General features: G+C 41.9%; 1 protein-coding gene across 2 annotated transcripts in view; it reads right to left on the bottom strand.

Annotated features, from left to right (window-relative positions):
- Nucleotides 1–24,588, bottom strand: part of DPP4 (dipeptidyl peptidase 4) — an 80,322-nt gene that overhangs the window by 48,933 nt on the left and 6,801 nt on the right. For both annotated transcript variants that reach the window (XM_081814315.1, XM_081814316.1), the window contains 3 exons: nucleotides 7,904–7,999; nucleotides 7,439–7,530; nucleotides 6,065–6,145 (listed from right to left, as the gene is read on the bottom strand). In XM_081814315.1, the coding sequence (XP_081670441.1) occupies nucleotides 6,065–6,145; nucleotides 7,439–7,530; nucleotides 7,904–7,999 (269 nt within the window). The remainder of the gene's footprint in view (nucleotides 1–6,064; nucleotides 6,146–7,438; nucleotides 7,531–7,903; nucleotides 8,000–24,588) is intronic.

Below are 24,588 nucleotides of genomic sequence, written 5' to 3'. Positions count from 1 at the left end.
TTTTAAAGTTTTTTTAAATTTATTTGACAGAGAGAGACACAGCGAGAGCGGGAACACAAGCAGCGGGGAGCAGGGGAGGGAGAAGCAGGCTTCCCGCTGAGCAGGGAGCCCGATGCGGGGCTCAATCCCAGGACCTTGGGACCATGACCTGAGCTGAATGAAGGCAGACGCTTAACAACTGAGCCACCCAGGCGCCCCGAAAATACAAATTTTATACTTTTCAACCAACCTACTGACAAAATCTTTAAAGGATCTATAATTCTATTGCTGGTGGTGATGTGGAGAAATGCTTACTTTCCTACTTTGATCATGAAAATATAAAGCGCTACAGATTTTTTGAAAGCCACCTGCCAAACAAACAAACAAACAAAAACACCCAAAAAACCAAAAAACAAAAAACCCCCCTGACAATATATATTAACACTGAAATATATATATATATGCCATTGATATTCTCAAGAATCTAAAAAATGAAATCAAACCAAATCCAAATAAATGAGAAGAAATAATAAAAGTAAAACTAGTAATCAAATAGAAAATGCACAATAAAGAAAAATCAACGAAGCCCCCAACTGGTTCTTTGAAAATTGCTAATGCAGTAAGAGGGAGGGGGGAAAAGTATGAATGACCAATAACAGAAACGAAAAATGGGATTAAAATGGGATTAAAAGGTTTTAAGACTCTATTATAAACATTGTTTTGCCAATAAATTTAAAAGTTTAAAAAGGGACAAATTCCTTGGAAAACAATTTATCAAAACTCAGACAAGAAAAAATGGAAAATCTGTATAGTCTTATATCTAAAAAACATATTGAATCAATAAATAAAAGCATTTGCACAAAGGAAACTCCAAACCCAAATAACTTTATCAGCAAACTCCTTGTTATTTAACCAAATGAACTAAAAACTTAAACATATACAAAAACCCTCTACACAAATTTTTAGTTTTATTCATAACTGCCAAAACTTAGAAGAACCAAGATGTCCTTCAATAGGTGATGGGTAAACAAACTGTGGTCCATCCAGACATTGGAATATTACTTAGCAATAAAAAGAAATGAGCTATTACATCACAAAAAGCCGTGGAGGAACCTCACATGCATATTTCCACATGAGAAGCCAATCTGAAAAGGCTATATATTGTATGATTCCAACCATATGACATTTTGGAAAAGGCAAAATTACGGAGACAGTCAAAAGATCAGTTGTTGCTAGGGGTTTGGAAGAAGGGAGGGATGAAGAGCTGGAGTGAAAATATACTGCATGATACTGGAATGGTGGATACATGTCATTATACATTATAGATTTGCCAAAACCCATAGAATGTATGACAACATTAGGATTGTTGGAGACAACAACCTAATGAGAACTATGGACTTTAGTTGGATATAACATATCAATAATGGCTCATCAATTGTAACGAATGTACCCTACTAATGCAAAATGTTAATGATAGGGGAAACTGGGACAGAAGTGGGGGGGGATGATGAGGGAGTATGTGGGAACTCTGTATTTTCCACTTATATTCTGTAAATCTAAAGCTGTTCTAAAAAGAATTAAGTCTATTAATTTAGAAATAAATGAATTCGAGCTATGCCAGATAACTTGGAAGAAGTTCCACACGGAATCATTGAGAAATGCAAATTACAGAAAAGTATGGAAAATAGGGTTTTATTTTTTATAGAATAAGCAATGACTAAAAGAATATCTTCATAGAATTATTTGAATAAGGGGGAAAATTTAAAATATGGAGAGATATATACTAGGTTCTTAACATGTGATACTTAGGGAAAAGGGGGGGGGGTGAGGAGTAGGGAGCCAGGCATAAGAGGGAAAAAAGATAAGACTGAAGATTATATATATATATGTACATATATATACACATACAGATTTGCATTTATGAAAAATTATGTTTATATGTGGATGCATTTATACATTAAAGATATTTTAAAAGAAATGACATGTCTTCATGTCTGTCTTCCCTACCATAATCCTAGATGTAAGAAATTGTGTCTTTAAATCTATGAAGTCTTGTCTAGAGTAAGCCACATAGTCTCTGTTCAAGAAATAAACCAAACTAACATAAAAAATAAATTTTACCCATGAAAATGAAGTAGATGAAATGGGTAGCCAAGGTACCCAGCTTGTGTATGACAGAGCTTAGACACAAGCCAGAGGTTCTAACCTTGAAGAGTATTTCCCACTTGTCATTTATCATCCTCTTATTCTCTCATGTCAGTAATTATGTATTAAAGCCTTACTTTTTGCAAGTCATACATTTTTTTTTTTAAATCCTGGATTATTTTCACACAATCCATGCTTGTTTCTGGGAAACCTCTGAATGCTCTACTTGTAAGAGCCAAAAGGTGTGCTACAGGCTAAAAATATTAAGATGTTTGAGAAGGTTTGAGATCACTCAGGACAACAGATCCATCATGAGTTACAAAAGGATGTTTGGTATGTTCACTTCATCTTTTGAAACAGACTCATCCATCTATTTAGGTTAGAAACTCTGGCAACTATCCTCTGTCAGGCATTACTGGATAAGACAGGCTCACTCTCTCTCTCTTTGAGGAGCTCATAGTTGAATGGGGATATGGGCAAGTAAATACAAGAAAAGAATCACAAGACGTATAACAAAGGTAAGTGGGGAGAGGCAGGAATCATAAATGAGGCCTTGGGAAGGGAGAAAGGTCTACAGAAAAGCTGATTGTTAGACTGAGTCTCAAAGCAGAGAACTGCCACATGGGGAAGGGGTTAAAAAAGCATAGCAGAGAGACACTGAAGCACAAAGTTGGGAAAGATTATGCTTAAGAGCACAAGCTTTGGAGTCTTCTAACCTGGATTCAAGTCTGGCTATACACTGAATGTATGCTGCCCGCCCCCCACCATTCATATGTTGAAATCCTAACCCCCCAGTGTGATGGTATTAGAGGTAGAGCCTTTGGGAGGTAACTAGCTCATGAGGGTGGGGCTCTCATGAATGGGATTAGTTCCTTTATAAAAGAGACTCCCAAAATACTCCACACCCCTTCCTCCATTTGAGGACATGGAGAAGAAGGTTCAACTATGTTCCATGAAGCGGGATGTCACCAGACACTGAATCTGCTAGCACTTTGATCTTGGATTTCTTTCTTAGCTTCCAGAACTCTAAGAAATAAATGTGTTAGTAACCCACCCAGTCTATGTGACTCTGTTGTAGCAGCTTAAATAGACCAAGACAAGTCTTCACTGTGTTAATATCAGGCAGGTTTCTTTCTAAGCTTTAATTTTCTTCCTAGGAAAATGGGCTAATGTCAGCAACAGTCTCATGAGAGGTTCATGAGAATATATGTGAATTGCTAAGGAGGGCCCTAGAATATTGTCCACATGTCACAGTTGATGCAACCATTATCTCGGGGGCATTCAGCAGTGAATGGACGTGCTGGGCGAACATCCATACCAGGCTGTAGGGTCCTTATTTATGTTTTCACTCACGTGCTCACTTACTTGTTTGTAGCCACAACGTAGAAGTAATATTGCTCTTTCTGAATGCACTAACTCTGTCATGGAAAAGCCATGGAGTAGAATCTAAAGAACTTTGCACAGTAGACCTCCAAGGAAATAGAATAAGACTAGACTTTTCTTTGTTCTGGATAGGTTTATTGAGAACTGATAAGTCAACTGGAATATTGTAAGCATGTGAAAGACGATGCAACTATGATTAATGCTGGAGCATTAGGCAATGAGTAGAAATTATTGTAAGTTGCACATGTATGCTGTACAGAAAATCCTCTAAGAAGTAAAATAGAAGAAAATAGAAGATTGTCTGCAATCAAAGATATGAAGAGAGTAAAATAAGCTAATGTGAAAGAGAGTGAATGGTGGCGTGTGGGAGAACAGAGTGGCAGGGTGCAAAGTTAGGTAAAGCAATCTGAGAAAGCTTATACCTGAATTACTAAAAAGTGAACCTGTTAGATAAACAGGGGAAGAAGGTTCCAGGAGGAAGCAATAGCAAATACTTTGGCCCTCAGATGGGAATGAACGATGCTTGAGAAAACTAAAGAGTGGTGCCCCTAGAGATTCTTGGATCACTGAATCACCTGGGAGTCCTTAAATCATGGGGGGAGCCCATGCCTGCCCCCGCCTCCCCCATCACTGCACTGAACTAGTTGGTGTGGGGTAGGCTGCAGGCATCTGCATTTTTAAAAACCTCCATAGGTAACTGCAAGGTTCAGGCAGGGGTGAGAAGCACTGGCCAAGCACGGTGAGTCCAGAGAGGGTAATAGATGATGGGTTAGCAAGGGCGGACTGAGGTCCAATCACACAGGCTTCTGACGATGCTGTGGTTAGAGTCTGTGTTTTATTCTGATCATGAGGGGTTAGGCATAGGCATGATACAACCTAACTTAAGTTTTAAAAGGAGCACTATGGGTACTGTCTGAAAAGCATGGACGGCGGTGGGATGACGGAATAGCACGAAAACAGCAAAAGCAGTTAAATGTGCATGGAAACTCCAGTGACACCACAAATACAAATTACCAATGATGGCTGTCCAACTACGGTCTACCAGTGAAATCATCCATTAGTAAACATCATATGACACCTACTGAACTTGGCCAAAGAGTAAATTGAGCTGGTATTTACCTTTCTGTTTCTACCTTAACCTCATCATCTTTCTAAGTTTGTCCTGAACATGGGAAATTATTATTCAGTGGTTCTCAACCCGGGTTGATCATTCAAATAATCTACCCATTAAAAAAAAATGATGTCAGCCTCACTCCAGAGGCTATAATTTATTAATCTGGGGATTGGACCTGGCCACTGGGAATTTTTAAAAGCTAATCAAGTGATTTTAATCTCGAGACAGCAATAAAAACCACTGAATTAAATAAACAATCCATTAATTGGGAACAGATGTGTTAAAGTTGGCCTAGGATTCGGACTGGCTCCTAGCTGATAGGTTTAGTAGAATAGAGTCAGAGTCTTCGTGTCCAGGAAATGGAGCTAGACACAGTGAATCCAGGGTAAATATTATGATTGAAAGTCACCACATTGAAACGGGAAATGGAGTAGGAGATGGTTTGCTTGGCCTGAGTATAGAAGTGTTGGGGTGCGAGATAAGGCCCCTCAGCATTTATTATTTATTCTAGAATAAAAAGGCAGAGGTGGGGATCCCCAGCTTTATATTTTGTGTTCAATGCAGAATATCCCTACAGGGTTTTAACGTTTCCTACAAGTCTCAAAACTTCCTATACTTGACAACTGTTGTCAAATCCAGGAATAATTAAAAAGCTACAGTTAAAGCTGCTGGTGCTTTGCAGCCAGCCTAACCATGAAGAGGATATGTGATTAAGCTTTCCTGAGGTGTGAGAATCTGATGTTGGGCTGAGGGTCCCCCTTGAGAATGGTTTGTATATGGTAGGACCCAAAGGTTGTAAGGTGGTCTGAGTCACCTTGCAGAGTCTCTTCTGGAGGATAAGAAGTATAAATCTTTTTAAGGCAAATACTTATTGAGAGTTTTATTTTATGTAAAGCTGAGACAAAGGAAATAAGGGGTTCTATTACTGGCTGTGCAAGTCAGACATGTAAGCTTGCTTTTAAATTGTAAGTTTTCTTTTATTAACTTATGCTTTTAGTATCTATATTACTTACACTTCTTAGCATTTGAAAACACTAAAAATGAATTTCTTTTAAACCAGTTGTTGGACCTACCTTTTATGAATGAGAATGGCTATTTCTTCTTTTGATGCTGAATTAATGAGTTTTTAGTGCCTATTATATTACCTAGGTGTCAATCTTTTTTTTTTTTTTTTAATTTAAATTCTGTTAGTTAGCATATAGTGCAATATTGGTTCCTGGAGTAGAATTTAGTGATTCGTCACCTACATACAACACTCAGTGCTCATCACAAGTGCCCTCCTTAATGCCCATCCCCCACCCACTTCCCTCCATCAACCCTCAGTTTGTTGTTAAGAGTCACTTGTACTTAGGTGTCAATCTTAAATATTTGTGGACTTGAAATCAATTATAAAGTAACTCATAGGATTCTTTAAATGTCACAGTAAGATAGCATTTCTTTTACCTTCACATAGTTGTACTCTAAGAGAATAAACTGTCCATCAGGAGATACCGAATAATCATTTATAGAGTGTTCAAATTCCTCCTGTCAAGCAAGTAGAAAAAAGAACAACGGAACAATTTCATTTAACGGTCATTACTGAGCACTTACTATGTAGAGGGTATGGTTCTAGACAGACAGGTGGCTCATGCCTTGGGAGCTACCAGAAATGTCACATTCCCCCACACAAATGACCATGATGCAAGGTGTATGGTGATCAGGGTTAGAGAACCAGGGAGGGAAGAATTAAATCTAAGCAAGGAAAGATGGCCATGAGGGTAGGGATCAGGAAGAGAGAGAGGGGGAAGAGCATGAGCGAAAAACCAGATGTAGGAAAGGGCATGTGTGTCCTGAGTACAATATAGGGTACATCAGACAGCATATAAAAGAGGACGTAAAAACTAGAAGAATAGCTGGGACTGAAATATAAGAAGTGGAACTTTAATCCACTTTTTGAACATGGATGTGATAGAATCTTATCTGTCTTTACAAAGATGCTCTGGGACATGGTGGCAGACATGCGATGAGAGGGGTTGCATCAGCCCTGGACCTGGGCAACCCAGTGGTCTCCTCTACAGAATGGAGATAGGGACACAAGTACTAGAGTACTAACACAGATTAAAAAGGCCTTGAACCAGGACTCTACAGCGGAAATAGAAATCCGAGGGACACAACATTGCAGAGGGAGAAGTGATAGGGTTTGTTGAATAACTAAATATGAGGGATGGCAGAGGAATCAAGGAGGATTCTGAGGATTCAAGGAGTAGAATTTCACTTTTTAGCCTAAGTGACTTGGAGGGGAGCATACTTTACCAAGATTGGGAACTCAGGAAGAGGAATGGGGTGCTTTCGGTTTGCTAGGAGAGCAAAGGGGAAATAACTAGCTGGGCTTGGGATACTGAGTTTAAAATACCGGCAGGCCATGGGTGGGCCAGGAGCAAGCAAGCTATTAGAAAGAGATTTTGATCTTGGCAGGAGGTTAGTGTTGAAAGTGTGCATTTGAGAATCAAGGCCAGACAGGAGAGCCCTGTTGCTTTGAGTGCATGAAATTCACTGAAGGAGAACAGGCAAACTGCGGAAGAAGCCAGCAAGGGAAGACAGAGCCCTGAGGGGCACTTACGCTTAGGAGTATGGGCAGAGGAGGAGGAATCGTCAAGGGAGACTAAAAGGTAGCCAAGGTAGGGAGCATTCCAAGAAGAAGAGAAAGATCCACTGTGTCATATGCTGCAGAGAGAGTTCAACAGGATGAGAAATGATAGTACTCATGATTTGAAAGGTTATGAATAAAAATCCTCAGCATTTCCTTAGCATATACATGAATTATGCAATCAAACATACAAATGTACTGTTTTCCAGGAAAATGGAGCTGTTTCCGTATTCAGCATTGAATAGCAAGATATTATTTTCTTGTTTGTAGAGGTATTCCTGATCTAAAGAAAGAAAATGGCTGGATCAGTATTTCAAGTTGTGATTAAAAGTCTTCATAAGCTAAAAATGATACAGAAAAAAACTTAAGGTTTAAGCTCACACAAGTACTAAATAAGCATTTCTAAGTTGGAAAAACATTAAGTGATGAATATTACATTAGTATGCATTCATTTTCCCATCATTATTGTCAAAGTTTCAATTCACTTTTAACTTTTTATAATCCGCAACAAAGAAATACTAAGGTTTATTTTCCTTTGTACCTGTAAGCAGAGAAAAATACTTTCCCATATGGTTTAACAAAACAAAGGTGCCCCACAACCTAACTAGAAGGAGCATAAGCATAAAAATCTGTCCCCTCCCCAAAAAAGTCCTTACCTGAAATCCAACGCAGGGAGTAGAATTTCATCCTAAAAGTATTTTTTAAATAATCAGTTAGAGTGTAAGTTTTGTGGCTGTCACCTGCACCATCATCTGTTGATTAAAAAACAGCCAAATGTTCAGTAAGATGGAATAACTTAAGTTTGGGATAAAATAAACAAACGGATCACTGCAATATACACTGGTCACAAACTACAGGAATTACACTCACAAAATGCAAAACACATTCTAAAAGATTTCAGGCTGGATGGATGGAGTAGAAATGCACTTAACTGTTAAAGCATATGTGAGTGGTGCGTCTCCCTGAGCTATATCAGTGCCTGAATTAGTGAGCTTCCTTACGAAGGTCTAGATCCGCAAAATCCAATGGAAATATTAATGTGAGTCCATTTTCTAGTGGCCATATTTAAAGATTTGTAAGGTGAAAATAATTTTAGTAGCATATTTTATTTAGTCCAATATATTCAAAATATTATCATTTCAACATGGAATCAATATTTAAATTTTATTAATGAGATCTTTCACATTCTTTGTTTTTATACTACTTCTTTGAAATCCAGTATGTCGTCTATGATTACAGCATGTCCCAATTTGACTAGGCACACTCCCGGTCAGTAGCTATAGGTGGTCATGTAGTAGATGGCACAAGGCTAGGCTGTCCTGCTTTGAGGCCTGAAGGTTCCTTTCCAAGCTCTCTTGCTTTGCACGGACCTTTAAGACAGGGTGATCGCCTAATTCATTGATCTTTGTTTCTATGGCGACTTTTCCTTGAACTTGGGGGAGGTTTCTATGAAACCCTCCCATGGATTCAGTGACACCTCACTTCTCCTCCTAACCTCTGACCATTCATTTTCCATCTCCTTCTTTGACTTCATTTTTCTCTATTGTCCTCCAAGGCAGAAATGCCCTGATATTCAATCTTTAGCTTTTTGCTCTTTTCTCTCTCCATTTTTCCTTCTACAGGACTCCAGAGAATGTGACTTCTTGGGCTTCAGGCATATTTTCCATTTAAATACATGACAAAACGTATACTCATTACCTTAGCCTTCCACACCCCAAACTCACATTTCTAGTGCTGTGTTGGGCCTTCTTAGTTGGCTTGTCCCATACTAACTCTAGACTTACCTTGTCTAAAATAATCGTCTTCCTTCCCAAATAATTTTCCCTAGGCAATTTGTGTGGTTTTAGATTCTGTCACTGGAAACCCATATTCAAAGTTTGAAAATCATTTTTGATGTCTCCCTCTCTCTTACTACCACCTGCATCTAGTTAACCCTGTTGATTCTTCCTGTGAAATCGTTCTTCCGGGTATCCTGCCCTTAGTCTCTCCCCAGTCCAATGCCCCCACTGTACCACCCCTGGAATGATTTTTCCAAAATGCCACTTTCATCCCGGTGACCTTTTCCTCAAAAGCCTCCCTGGATTCGCCATTGCCTACGGAAAGATTCCAACTCCTTAGTGTGGCACTCATGGGCTCCACAGTCTGGCATGAGCCTCTCCAGCCTCATTTCCACTCACTCCATGCATGAACCCTCTAACCCACTCACACTGATTGCCTACGGGACCCAGTAAGCCTTCTTTGGCTTTTCTTTCTTTCTTTCTTTTTTTAAGATTTTATTTATTTATTTGACAGAGAGAGACACAGCAAGAGAGGGAACACAAGCAGGGGGAGTGGGAGAGGGAGAGGGAGAAGCAGGCTTCCCGTGGAGCAGGGAGCCCGATGCAGGGCTCGCTCCCAGGACGCTGGGATCATGACCTGAGCCGAAGGCAGACACTTAACGACTGAGCCACCCAGGCGCCCCTTCTTTGGCTTTTCTGTCTTGCGGTTTGTCCCAAGCCTCTTCTCTGCAGTGTCTCCAACCGCTTCCCGGACTGTCAGAGTCCTCCACAGTCCTGCCAACTTCCTCCTCTCTCATCTAGACTTCAGTGTTGCCTCCTCTGATTTTTGCCCCCACACTACTCATTTGGCTTTCGTAATTAATAACTTCTGGGCAGTAACTATTTTTCCATGCCTACCAGTGTGGTGGACTGAGCTAGGCCAAATACTCATTGATGAAAGGGCCTTGGGTTGTTTGTTTATCTTTCATCAATTTAGTACCTAGCACAGATCTATGTCATAGTAGGTATGACGCAGGATAGCATTCTACGAGCCTAATGAAGTCATTGTGATTCCCCAACCACAGACCCTCCGCTGATGACAAACAGCCTAAAGAGTTCTTCCATACACTCTATTCTTTCCACATACTTGCAAGCATACACTCATAAAATCAGGCACCATCCTAACTTTTCTATAACTGTTCTTACTCTTCTGGGGATTGAAAAGACAGTAGCAGCTTCTCTTGTTAATTTTTTACAGTCTGTGGAAAGAGAATTCTCTCACAGGAAATGCTCTTGCAAAAGATGTTCTCAAGATTTTATTTCTCTGGATCTTATCTTATAACATAGCCTTAGGTCTGCCTACAAAACTTTCAGTTTCAATAGATAAAACTGTTATACTTTATTACTTTATTGATTTTGTTTAAGCCTAGTTTGCTAAAGAAGTTAAAGATTAAAAAACAAAACAAAACCATTTGTTTGTTTTTTCAATTTGAGCCTGCATTTCACCCTGGAAAATTAGCAAGATATTTGTATTTGTTAGCAGAGATAGAGCAAATGGGTAAAACCAGCCCTTGAACTTGCCAACTTTCAAACAAGAAGTAAAGCCCTGTGCTACAGAAAATATTTGAAACTCTAATAAATTTGTAAATTTATTCACTAAATACCCTCAATTGTTTGTATTCATCCAATTGTTCTTTGATACATCAAATAGCTATAAAGTAAGTACTATTTGAAAAATACTGTTGAGGAGATATACCCTGCTATCAAGAGCTATTAGCCTAAAATGGACACAAAAGACATTCTAAAATTAGTACAACTCAAGGTATAAATGGTTATAGACCTTCAGAGTCCTATATTACCTGCTGATATAGATGTCTAGATAGACCATTGTATATGAACAATGTATACATACACACGCACACACACTTACATTGCAATGAACTAAATGTTTCTGTCCTCCTACAATTCGTATGTTGAAATCCTAATCCCCAGTGTGATGGCATTAGGAGACGGGGCTTTTGGGAGGTGATTAGGACATGGGGGTAGAGCTCTCATGAGTACTCTTATAACTTAGTGCCCAGAGGACTCTCTTGTCCCTTCCATGTGAGGACACAGGAAACAGGCCCTCACTAGACACTAGACACATAATCTGCCAGGGCCTGAGTCTTCCCAGCCTCCAAAACTGTGAGAAATAGACACCTGTTGTTTGAGCCACCCTGTCTATGGTGTTTTTGTTAATGCAGCCTGAACAACCTAAAACGTATATATCTAATAAAACGGTCATATCTTTCACTGCCTCTTGATTTTGTAAGGAGAGAATTAACCGAGTACTTATAACAGATGACGCGTACAGTGTTCTCTCATTTAAATGTTATCCCATGTAAGGGTATTTGCCCTGGTTTTTTAGGATAACACACTTAAATCTGGAATATTAAAATAATTGAGGCAAAATTCCCGTGACGTCACCCGCTGCCCAGGGCGCCACCCTTCACATTTCATGATGCATGACTCTCTGAGCACTTAACCTCTCCCCTGTTTCAGACAATGCTGAGCTCATTCTCTCCTCAGGCCATAGCCTTCCTAGACCCATCATGTCTACCATGTTTGGGCTCCTACCATGTTTGCTCATAATGGGCCCAGGATAATTTTAATCAATCTGCTGATGTCCCAGATATCAACCCTGATGCCACACTCCTGCTATGGCCCAGGACATCTGTGAAGGCCCGGGCCGCCTCTGGTTTGTGTCAGGCTCGCTCAGCCACTTAAAGATGACCCCGCAAGCTGCTTTCCACCTCCTGCCTACCCAGTGCCAGAACAGCGCTGCTGAATTGGAGCAAATCAAGCAACAAATGTTCCCTGTTTTTTTGCCTTGCCATTTGATAGGCAGTGCACATTGGAAGATGCATCTGAAACATCTAGATAAGTGAGTTCTGTAAAACGTGAGTGCCAAGTCCAGGTTTTGACCTTTAGCAAGTTCCTAGTTTGTTGCCAAGTTACAACCTATTCTGTCAAACACTTACAGGACACGCTCATGTTTCTTTCCCCTGGTCTCCTTGCTCACTGACAGGGCACTACTGTGGCAACAGATAAAGGTCTTTGGCTGCTTGTGTGGTTTTCCTGGTGGGCCTGGGACATGTAGTTCATTTGACTTATCGGTTCAAAGCATTATGCTAGCCAAGTAAAGCAGTGAATCATACGTTACCCATCTTTTATAGAAACTCTTAGATTCACGTCTTCTTGAATTTCAAAATCAAACAAAAAGGTTAACAACTTTAGATTTTACTTTTTTGGTGAGAACAGCTATTGGGTTGGACCATATGAAAATGTCATTTTTATCAGTCAAAAATTGTAGAATAGCAGTATTTAAAATGACTCAACCTAATAAGAAATTCTTATCAAAGTGAATGGTATCTCAATGCATTTTTTTTTTTTAAGATTTTGCTTATTTATTTGACAGAGACAGAGCAAGAGAGTGAACACAAGCAGGGGGAGTGGGAGAGGGAGAAGCAGGCTCCCCGCGGAGCAGGGAGCCTGGTGTGGGGCTCGATCCCAGGACCCCGGGACCATGACCTGAGCCGAAAGCAGACACTTAACGACTGAGGCATCCAGGCGCCCCTCTCAATGCATCCTTGTTGTAGGACCAAATCATTTCTGAATAAAAGTATTTCCAAAATTATAAGATCCAAGTAAGGATGTAGTGTGGTTCCATGGAATCGTCTTGCCTTGACCACTTGTTACTTTATGATTACAGAATAATTTGAATATTTTGTATACATTAATAATAAACTTTTTTGTCTGTATTGGGCTATGATATATAATATTTCTACTTCACAAAGATAAATTGTTTTGGTAAATAAATGGCTAATGAAAGGCAACTAAAAAGAAATGTGCTCTTTAAGCTCATAAACTTATTAAGTTGTTAAACACAGGGAAAAGATATCTGGTTATAGAGCTCTTGGGTTCCATATGGTAATCAGTTAACATTTTGTATTGATGCTAAAGAAATGAAACGAGTGTTGCTTCAGAATTTGCCACAGCAAAATAGCAGCCTTGACATAGGGACAGAGGAAGCAAAATCAAGAAGGCAGAAGAAGAAATTGATTGGAAGGCACTTCATACCCTGTATTATCCAGTAGCATATGCAGGCAGGCTACCACCCATCTGAATTGATCCAACAGATACCAATAAAGTGTTGGGTCCTCGGTGGCTTTGAAATCGGAGAGCCTGGATTTCAGCCTAGGTCTAATTCTTGCACTGAGGCCTTGGGAAAATTTCCGAATCTTTCCAAACCTCAGCTTTTTAATCCATAAAACCAGAATATAGCATTACGTAGCCCATGGGGACTTGCCATGGTTAAGTGGGATAATGGACGTAAAATGTTTAGCTTGGGACGTAGAATTTAGGAAGCTCTCCAGATATGTTACACTATTTATTGTTATTTTGTTCCAAGCGTGTGCTAGGCAATCAGGATACAAACATGAATAGAGGAGTCTCTCCTCTCAAGGACTGAGCAGTGGTGCTGAGATTAGGACTTTACCTGCAATAAAATAATGGTTAAAATAATAAGTTTCATGATGTTCATACCCCAGATGATCCGAATAAGACAGCATAAGAGCAACACATCGAGAAAGCATCTAGGATAACAACCTAGTCATTTGCTAAGTGCTAATGAGCCGCTCTTTCTCCCTTCTACCGGTCTCATGACCTCCCTCCCGTCCAGAGCTGGAGTCAGCAGTTTGTAGCATGGAGGGAAAACATGGAACTTGGTGGACTTAGAGGATTTGTGAAGAGCGACATTTTCCCGATTACTGACACAGGAGGCGTTAGACTATAATCACAATTGCCAGATGCACCTCAAGAAGAGAAACATCCCAGGTACACCAAGTGACATCCGATAAATGCCTGACCACGGAGCCAGAGCCTAGGGAACCTGGGACTGCATCCTCCATGCATTTACTTGTAAGATCAGAGTGGCAGATGACCAAACTTTTGTTGGAGATAGAATCACTGTATTTTCAAAAGTCTACTCTGAAAAGCCAACCAAGTGGTACAAAGCATTATCTCCCAGGATAGCAACAGTTTGGGATAAAGGGAACAACTTAGTGGGAGGCTGGCTGTCATGACTCCAGCCTCACCTCCTCCTCCTCCCCTCATATCACTCCTTTCTATCCGCAATGGCCTCCTGGCTGTTCACCAGACACACTCTGCCCACTGCCGCCTCAGGGACTTTGAACTTGCTGTACTCTCCTCCTGGAATGTTCTTGACCTCGAATATACCCAAGGCTTGCTTTCCTTACCTCCTCCAGATCTTTTTTTAAGACCTGATCTCCCCATGGCATTCTCTATCGCCCTTCTTGCTTTATTTTTTTTTTTCCTTAACAGTTATACCATCTATCATACTATATATCTTACTTCTTTATCTTGTTTACTGTTTGCCTCCTTTGATTGAATGTAAACTCCATAGGGGCACTGATTTTGTTGTGTTTGGTTTCATTTACTGTTATATCACCACAGCCTAGAACAGTGTTCCGCATATAAAAACAGTCCCTGAGTATTTGTTGAATGAAAAAATAAAAGCCAGATAATACTAACAGAGGAACACAAACAGGAACACGGTTCCAAATACGAGCATTGTGAACTCCAAGTGATGGTGGTAGTACGAAGAGCAATGCACTGGTCCGATGGGTCTAGTTAGAGGATTGGCCAGTAGGAGAAGAAGAAGAACTTTCTTTTTCTGGCTGATCCCATGAGCGTGTGCCCAGAAGTAGTACCTGGCCCAACCTCTGGGTCCCCTGGAATGCCCAAACCTGCCTTGTCATGCTTCCCAGCGGTGTCAGAAGCAGCTGGGTGCCTCATACCCTTCAGTTTTGAGCCCAGATCTTCTGTGTCCTTCTTCTTCCCTTTGTTCCTAACCCCAAACGTAAACCATTCCTGCAGCTTCTCTCTCTGGGTTACTTTAGAATTTCTCTTTTGCTCTTTAGTCCGTGCAACCAATTTTTAGAGTAAATCCCTCTTCTGAAACACCGGGTGTGATTTCTGTATTTGTCACACCACTATACTTTAACAGTATAAAGACTTACATACTTTGCCTATAAAATAAGGTCATTTTAGGCTGTAAGCATCCAATATCTAGACCTGGGGTTGGCAACCTCTTCTTAAGGGGCCAGACTGTAAATGTTTCAGGTTTTGTGGGTCATGCATCTTTGTTGCGACTACTCCAGTCTGCCTGTAGCTTGAAAGCAGCCACAGACAACATTGTAATTTTAATGGCTGTGTTCCAATAAAACTTTATTTAGAAAAACAAGTGGCCAGACTTAGCTTTTCTTTGACGACACTATGTAGACATTCCTCAGAATTGTAAGCAACAACAACAACAACAAAAAACCACAACAAAAACACAACTGCTCCCAAGATTGGTTTTGAAAGATTGAGGTTGAAACTCTAATTGCCTTGAAACAATAAGAATATCAACATAAGACTCCAATATATATGCAGAAAAGCGAAAGTGGGCAGAATATTCATGCCTCAAAATTCAGGTCAAGATGAAGATAACTACAACTACTGGCAAAGCAGTGCAAGGCCAGAGGGACTTCCTGATCTAAACCCAGTTTACATTGCCCTACTCACTCTGCCTTGACCTCAGGAATGAGTCAGAAAGTGTAGCCTGCACAGGAAGCCTGCACCAAACAGGGTATCAAGGCTGCTTTATTCCTCTTTGAAATGGAAAGTGCTTCATTCATTCATTCATTCATTCATTCATTCATTCTATTATAGTCTTCCTCTCCCCTTGTTAGGACTCTTCTGGGAATAAATAAGACTGGTACAATAATGGCCGACATTCATATTTGTAAGGCTTTTATGCCCCATGACATTGACTGACATTAAACCAGTGTAATCTCAGGTGACGAGAAACAGCTGAGAGGTGGAAACATACGAACTATGTGGATAAATGACCCACACGCCCATGAAACGTTCAGCCATTTCAAAAAGGGCTGTTTTCTCTTGAAAAATACTCAGAAGTAGTTGTAGTGACATGAAGCGAAGGTGTTACCATGCAAGCTAAGAATGATTAGTTTGTGTTAGAAAGAAACACTGATTAGAGCACATCAGCCTTTGGTGACCATGAAAGTTCTAATACTGAATCGCTGAAGAACTTTCCAGAAAGATTTCTAGGCATAATCAATAAGGCTACTCTGTGATAAGTGTTTGTCTTCCAGGATACAAGGAAAGATGATCATCGGAAAACAAAACTGCCATAAAAATTGCCCCTCCCAGAATTCTCCAGGCAAAACTTTCAAGAGTGTGAGACAAGCATTATTATAGTACCTGCCTCTGGGACTACTAAAAAAATAAAAAAGTTAAAAATACATAAAGAATCATAACTACAAATAGAGAATTATTCCAGTGTGCTGGGCCGTTCCAGGAGTTGTACATTTAATAAGTTATTCTCATCTCAATTTTACAGGTAAGGAAACTGAGGTGCAGACAGGCATAGAGAGTAAGTGGACTCAAGTCCCTTGACTACTAAGCACCGAAGCTACACTTGAAGTAGACAGCGTGGCTCCGAAACCTGTGGTTATAATCACTCTTCTGAACAACCTGAGTATTTGGGAGGGGGATTACACATGGTAGATGCTATGCTGGCAGTTTTTGTGAATTGCTATAGATACATTAGACATTATGGAAGTGTTCAAATTCAATGCAATGAATCCAGGCAGATAGGTTGGTAATATCATTTGGACTTGTGCAATTGGTAGGTTGCATCAGAACATAATTTGTCCTAGTGCTGCAAAATCAAAAGGGTACCAATTTTTTTTAGAAAACCCCAGAATTTTCTCTCCAGAGTGTTGTTAAAAATGGCAACTTTGTGAGGTGCCTGGGGCGCTCAGTTGGTTAAGCATCTGACTCTTTTTTTTTTTTTTTTAAGATTTTATTTATTTGACAGAGAGAGCACAAGCAGAGGGAGAGAGAGGGAGAAGCAGGCTCCCTGCTGAGCGAGGAGCCTGATGCAGGACTCAATCCCACGGCCCTGGGACCATGACCCGGGCTGAAGGCAGCCGCTTAACCGACTGAGCCACCCAGGCGTCCCAAGCATCTGACTCTTGATTTAGCCTCAGGTCACAATCTCAGGCACGCTCCACGCTCGGCAGGGAGTTTACTTGAGGATTCTCTGTCCCTCTCCCTTTACCCCTCCCCACCCCTCCAAAATAAATAAATAAATCTTAAAAAAAAAAAAGCCAGCTTTGTGACTTCTTGGAAAGGAGGTTGTACCATCCTCATTCTCTCTTCCGCGGTGCATCCAGAAACTCATCATCTATTCCCTGAACTCCTAAAAAGGAGTCATTAGGGCGCCTGGGTGGCTCAGTTGGTTAAGCGACTGCCTTCGGCTCAGGTCATGATCCTGGAGTCCCGGGATCGAGTCCCACATCGGGCTCCTTGCTCAGCAGGGGGTCTGCTTCTCCCTCTGATCCTCCCCCCTCTCATGTGCTCTCTCTCTCTCAAATAAATAAATAAAATCTTTAAAAAAAAAAAAGGAGTCATTAAAGTAAGAACTTGTAAGTTTCTTTTCTTTTCTTTCCATGCTTCCTAGATGTAAAACATAACACAACCCTGAATAACTCAGGCCCTGCAGTACCCATTTTCACAAGAGTATGAAGTCACCCAATAAAAAGATACAGTGATTCTTCCTCTATAGCAAAACCACCCTAAGGGGCTTTTCCCTCACCATGCTTCCCACTTCTGGGTTATGCCTTTCCCACCACGCTTCCACCCTTTCCTCAAAACTTGGAGGAAGAAACAGGCCCGACCCGTGTCTCCAATCTTTGTCTTCTTTATCCTAAGGGACATGTTTTCATCTCTCCTCCCTCAGCATCCAGTGTCTTTTCACTGCTCACTTCTGCCCTGTCCTTAAGCATGCACAGGGAGTAGCTATCATAAAAAATATTTACCTGACCGTACTCCTCATTTCTCTGCCCCTCTTTATTAGCAAACATCTCAAATCACCAATCCACATCTGTGGTCTCCATCTTCTCGCCGTCCCTCCTCATGCTTCTGGGTCTACCCCTCACTACTTACACCACACCCACTTCTCTGACCTGGTCTTCTTCAGGGTTTATTTTCTGTACCATATGTTTGGCCAAGTAATCAAGTACTTTCAGATTATTATTTGAATATTTAATCTGGACAGTCTTGTCCTAACCCGACAAGTTATAAGTAAGCTGGAAGGATGACTTGTCTTCATCAGACTGCTGCTAGCACTGTGCTCTACAAAGGGATGTGCTCTACACTGGGCGACGTGACTCCCTATTCGTGAATGTAAGTATTGTAATCGGAATTACAGCAACATTAAAGTGTTAGTCAAAAAATATCCTTGGGCTCTAGAGACATAAAACATGAAAAACATGAACAAAACAGGAAAAACTTTTACTGCCAGGAAGCTTACATTTCCTACAAAAACTTTCACTCCCAGGAATGAACAGTAAGTACATAAAGCCGTATGTTAGGTAGCTATGGGTGCCGTGGAGAAAATAAAGCCGGGAAGGGGGAAAGGAGTGTCAGGTCTGGGGAGAGTGCTGTGTTCATTCATTTGCTGAGGGGAGGCCCCAAGGATAAGGTGGTATTTTGGCAGAGACCCGAAGGAGGTAAGGGGACAAGCAACAGTTAGTCCCAGGGAAGAGGGATCCTGGCAAAAAGATGTGCAGGTATGGAACCTGTGAGGCAGGATGGGTGAACCATAATGAGGAGGGAGCAGGGGAGGATCTCAGAGGGGCAGTGAGGTTCGGGTCACTCGGGCCTTGTGGGTCATTGTAAGGATTGTGGTGTTTACTCTGAAAGATGGGGAGTCAGAGAAGAATGTGATCAGACCTCTGTTTCAAAATGGTCACTGTATCAGTTTTCTGTTGCTGCCTAACAAACGACACAAACACAGTGGTTTAATACAGCACTTTGTATTAGCCCAGGGTTCTATGGGTGGGAATTCCAGCCTAGCATGGCTGGAGTCCCTGCCCAGGGTCTCAGAAATCCAGGCATTGGCCACACTGAGCCCTCACCCTCATTCGGAGGCTCTGGGGGTGGGTGTGGCTGTGGGGAGGGTATGGTAGGGGGGAAGCTGCTTTCCAGCTCATGCAGGTTGTTGGCAGAATTCAGTTTTGCACGATTGTAGGAGTGATGTCACTGTTCCCTTGCTGGCTACCAGCCAAGGACTACTCTCACTTCCGAGAGGCCTCTCACATCCCTTGTCACGTGGGCCCCGCCAAATCAGCAACGGTGTGAAAAATCTTTTTTTGTGCCTCAAATCTCTGACTACCCCTTCTGTGAGCAGCCAGAAAAACTCTGCTTTTTTTCTTTTTTTTTTTTAAAGGGCTCATGTGATCAGGTCAGGCCCAGCTGGGTAATCTCCCTTTCTTGAAGTGGGTTGTGGCACAGAACACAACTTAATCACCAGAATTAAATCCATCATATTCACTACCTCAGAGATTGTACATGGGGGAAGGGAGGAAATTTGGGGAGTCATTTTATTTTATTTTAAAGATTTTATTTATTTGAGAGAGAGAAAGAGAGAGAGAGAGAGAGAGAGAGCATGATCGGGGGGAGGGGCAGAGGGAGAGGGACAAGCAGACTCCCTGTAAAGTCCAGTGTGGGGCTTGATCCCAGGACCCTGAGATCATGATGAGCTGAAGTCAGATGCTTAACCACTTAATCAACTGAACCACCCAGGCGTCCCTGGGGAGTCATTTTAGAATTCTGGTTCCCTCGGTAACCTTGCCTGTTGTGATGAGAAAAGTTAAAGAAATAGGGAGATTTTTTGCAAGAATTCAGGTGAAAGGTGATGGGCATCCAGGACTGGGGGTAGCAGTGGAGGTGGTGAGATATGGTCAAATTTTAAAAGAACATGAAAGTAGAAGTGATAGGATTTTGCTGACCAACTAGATGTTGAGTATAAACGAGTCTGTGGAGTTGAGAAGAGCTGCATGGATCTTGGGCTCAGAGACTAGAGAAATGGAATTGCTATATGCTGAGACAAGGTGCTCTAAGGGAGGAATAGGTTTAGCAGGACTTTGGGGAGATGTTGCTTTGAGATGCCAGTAACATCCAAATGGAGATGCCTACTCAAATATACATGTAGAATTTCGGAAAGAGGTCTGGTCTGAAGACTGAGGCACTGTCACGTTATAGATAGTGTTTAAGGCCATGGGAGCGTGTGAAATCACCCAGTGGAATGAAGGAAGAAGGAAGGAAGAAGTTCCAGAATGCAGCCCTTGTGGTTTCAAGGTTAGAAGTCAGACATGAAGAGAAACTTCTTAAGGAGAATGGAGGGGGCATGTGGTGAGGTAGAAGGAACACCGGGAGAAGAGCAGAGACCCAGGGGGAGGTGGTAAAGAAGAAAGACCAACTGACAGGACAGTGAGACTCAAATGGAGAACTGGGCTTTGGATTTAGTAACACACAGGTCAGGGACCTTGAGGAGAACTGAGCTGTTTCAGTGGCCGGTGGGGGTAAGCCTTATTCCAGTGGGTTTAAGAAAGAATGGGGAGAGGAACTGTAGACAGAGATAAGACAAAGTTCTTTGAGGAGTTTTGTGGTAAAGAGAGCAGGAAGAAGGACTGGGAGGTTGGCAGGGATGTGGGATCCAGGGAGGATTTTCCTCTCCACCCCTCCCCCTCTTTTCCTTTCCTTTCGTGAGAGGTTACAGCACAATTAGATAGAGAGGAGAAAATGATGATGCAGAGGGCAGGACAAATAGCTGGAGCCTTATTTCTATGCAAAGCAAAGGGGGTGGAATCAGCGCCCACAGGAGGATCTGGCTTCCAGCAGGTGCCAGAAAAGTTCACCTAGCGCCCTGGGAGGGGCAAATGCAGGTGAGTGCTCAGAGGGGCTGGTGGGAATGGAGGATAGTCTCTTCTGAGGGCCTCTCTTTTGTCATTGAAATAGGAAGCCAGCTCGTCAGCTGAGGGGATGCTGGGGGCTTGGGGAAGGGAGACACATGACAGAGTCTACCAGCAGCGTCAGTAAGGAAGCGGGTGGGGAGTGTGGGATTGCCAGGCTTACAAAACGCCACTGATACTGGGTTCTAGATTTTCTTTTCAGTACAGTCAATCCACTTTCATCTTCAGAAAATCATTACCGCATAGATTAATTTCCCCCCCTGGAGATTTAACAACAAAGATTTGAGTCATCAGGGCGCCTGGGTGGCTCAGTCGTTAAGCGTCTGCCTTCGGCTCAGGTCATGGTCCCAGGGTCCTGGGATCGAGCCCCGCACGGGGCTCCCTGCTCCGCGGGAAGCCTGCTTCTCCCTCTCCCACTCCCCCTGCTTGTGTTCCCTCTCTCGCTGTGTCTCTCTCTGTCAAATAAATAAATAAAATCTTAAAAAAAAAAAAAAAGATTTGAGTCATCAATTACAGACACCATGAAGTTATTTTGTTTGCTTTTATTTACTGATTGTATTTTGTTTTTCTAGCCATTAGTTATTTCAAATCCTACTTTCCTGGGTCAACTTTTGCAGGTCTAATGTTTACCATGTATTTCAAAAAGTTGTCTTTTTATTTTCTGTTGACTGTTTCTACTACCTTTTCGCATTATTAATTGGATAAAATATGACAATTTATATGGGCTTTTAATGAAAAAATTGAGTAATTCCCCTCAGATGTTTCTGACCTGCTCTACTGTCTCAGAGTTGTATCTTAAATATTTCAAATTCAATTCCTCCCCATTCTTAATCATGTTAGATGGCAAGCCAAAGCAGGTACTGGGCCCAAAATGCCTTTCTCATAAAAAGCACATCATCGAAGCACCATGCTGTGCAATAAATTTAGGTGGTTAGGAAAGCAAGTGAGAAGAGGGGAAGGAGAGTTATATGATCAGGTTCTTCAGAGATCAGAGCTGGCTTGACATCTATTTTCTTTTGTTAGCAAATTAAATCTTTCAGTGTAATGAAAAGAAAGCAAAGATAAAATATATGATATGCCTACATAGAGCACCCCCCCCCCCCCCCGCCCCGCCGCCCGCATTTCTTTCTTTTGGAATTCCCAATTCAACTTAGGTAATTTCCCTTCCCCTTCCATGTGTTAAGGAAGGAGTTTCCTCCGCGTCCCAGGAAGATGAGTCTTGATAATCTAGTCCAAAAAAAAATCCAGAACCCAACATTCATTCCCCATGCCCGTGATTAGATTAGAATGGACCAGTGACACAAATCTGGCCAATGAGATGTGAGGGAAAGTCTGCCTTGGGCTGAGGGACTTCTGGAAAAGCTTTCCCTCCCTGAGAGAACAGATTATGAATGAGGAACAGCATCATCTTCTGCCCTGCGAAATAGCTGTGTGAGCAAATGATGTGCTTCTCAGGCACCCATGCTCGACCCCAAGGGGACAAGCTTGAGAACATAAGCCAACAGTCTGAGGGGGGATGCAGCTGAACAGATGGAAGGTGCCAGGCCCTTGAGGATGTTGTTGGATCACTGCATCAACAAACTCTAGAACTGCCTCACTTCTACGCTTCCAGTGATGTAAAAGGCTAATGATAGGACAATAGTAATACTCTATAGTTCACATTTTTTAAAAAAAGATTTTGAGAGAGAGCCAGAATGAGTTAGGGGGACAGGGGGGCATATGGAGAGGGAGAAGCAGGCTCCCCACTGAGCAGGGAGCCAGCTGGAGGTGGGGCTCCATTCCAGGACCCTGAGATCATGACCTGAGCTGAAGGCAGACACTGACGGAGCCACCCAGGCGCCCGATAACACTTTATAGTTTAAACAAATTTTGGGCAGGTACTCTGTTACTTGCAGCCGGAAACATTCTGTTTGACACAGTCCTCCTACAGAATCTGGAGCCGTAATAGTTGAGGACGAAACAGGCAGGTGAACTGCATGCCTGGGAGGCAGTCTCGTGGCTCCACTATTGGAAGGATTGTATTCGGATCCATTAATTATTAATCCTTTATGCCTGGTTGGTTTCTGTACAGACTTCCCTGGACAGCATTTATCATTGCCCTTTAGTGCTTCCATAGCACTTCGATCATTTACTAGAAGGACACTTAGCCCTTTTTACTATAGTTAATGTTTATGTTTCCTTTAATATTGGGAACTGTTTGAGGATAAGGGCTGTGTATATCATTTTTATATCTCTCATGGGTAACAAAGTGCCTGGCATGTAGAAAATGTTCCATAAATATTTGCTGAACTGGGGAATTACCATCTTTTGACAGGTATGTGCTAGGTGCACAATGGAGAAGGCCTCCCTGAGTCCTGCCTCTTGATCCCTGAAGCATATGCAGCAGAACAAAGGAATTAGTTCAGAGGAAGCGGTGTAGATTAGCTCTCGTGGGCAAGACAGAGCCCTGAGAGCACAAGAAAGTTCTCCACTTGGACTATGCAGACGGCTGTTCAAGGAGTCATCCTCGTCAGTGCTCCTTCCCTCACTTTTCACTTCTTTGCTCTCTGCCACACACTGTTTACCTCCAAAGTACATCCTGTTTTATCTCTCTTTTTTTTACATTTCCAATACTATCACCCTGTCCAATCTGCCATCGTCTCTCACAAATACCCCCCACCTGCCTCTATTATGTACGAAGGAGTCAGAGACATAGTTTAAAAATGGAATTGAGATCATCCACATTCATGCTTGGAATAAAAAGAAACTCCTTTCTGTGTCCCTCTGCCTTTTCTATCACCCTTAATTTTGTCCCAGCATTATTCCTGTCTGAAATGACTCAGGTGCTTGCCTCTTCCTTGCCTGCCCCATGGATGGTAAAGGTCCATGGGAGCAGGCACCTCATCTCTACTGTTTAGGGTCAGCTCCCCTAGACCCACAATAACACCTGACACGCAGTGACTGTTCCAGACGTGTTGGTGAGCTAACAAATCCTGAATCTGGCCACCACAGGACCACAGCTCTGAAGAGGTTGTAAGTCTTATAGTACAAGTTTCCTGCCTGAAATAAAAGAAAAAAGGAAAATAACAGGGAAATAGAGCCATCCGTGAAACTCATGACCTGAGCTTGAGCAGGTCAGGCTTTAAAAAAAACTGAGGAAAATAAGAAGAGGCGGTCTCAGCCCCCCAGGGATGGTGTTAAGGTCACTGGGGCCACCCAACTGGTTTTGAGGACCCAGTGCGAGGTCAGGGAAGGGGTATGTGGTAGTCCCCACCTGATAGCCCTACTGCTCCCTCTTCCTTTATTATACAACGTGAGCCACCGTAGTCCTCAGGGTGTCAGGAACAAAGTTCCGGCAGGCTTTGGCTCTGCCTGGAATTACCGTGCTTCCTGGGCCTTGGATGCTGAAATATGTGTCCCAAGCTCATGAGTCTACTTGCTTCCCCAGTGAACGAAATAATGAAGAAATGTGCACATAAATGTATATGGGTAACTAAAGTCAATGGTTTATCATTAAGTTTAAAAAACTTCCTAGGAAGTTAGAATTTTGAAGAAAATATAAAGTTGAAAATACAGTACTTGGCAAAAATAAAACAGCTAACTCAGAAGTTTTGATTTTGTAGTTTTAGTTTACTCTCAGATTGAGACACACCCTCCTTTGGAGGTCATAATGGAGCTATGAAGACTAAAGGTAAAAATATTTACAAGATAATTGGTTTA

This window comes from Leptonychotes weddellii, chromosome 3, assembly GCF_054177405.1.
Source record: "Leptonychotes weddellii isolate Sample4059 chromosome 3, ASM5417740v2, whole genome shotgun sequence".
NCBI classification, from domain to species: domain Eukaryota; kingdom Metazoa; phylum Chordata; class Mammalia; order Carnivora; family Phocidae; genus Leptonychotes; species Leptonychotes weddellii.
The sequence above is the reverse complement of the archived record's forward strand: the minus strand, read 5'-3'. Positions and strand labels throughout refer to the sequence as shown.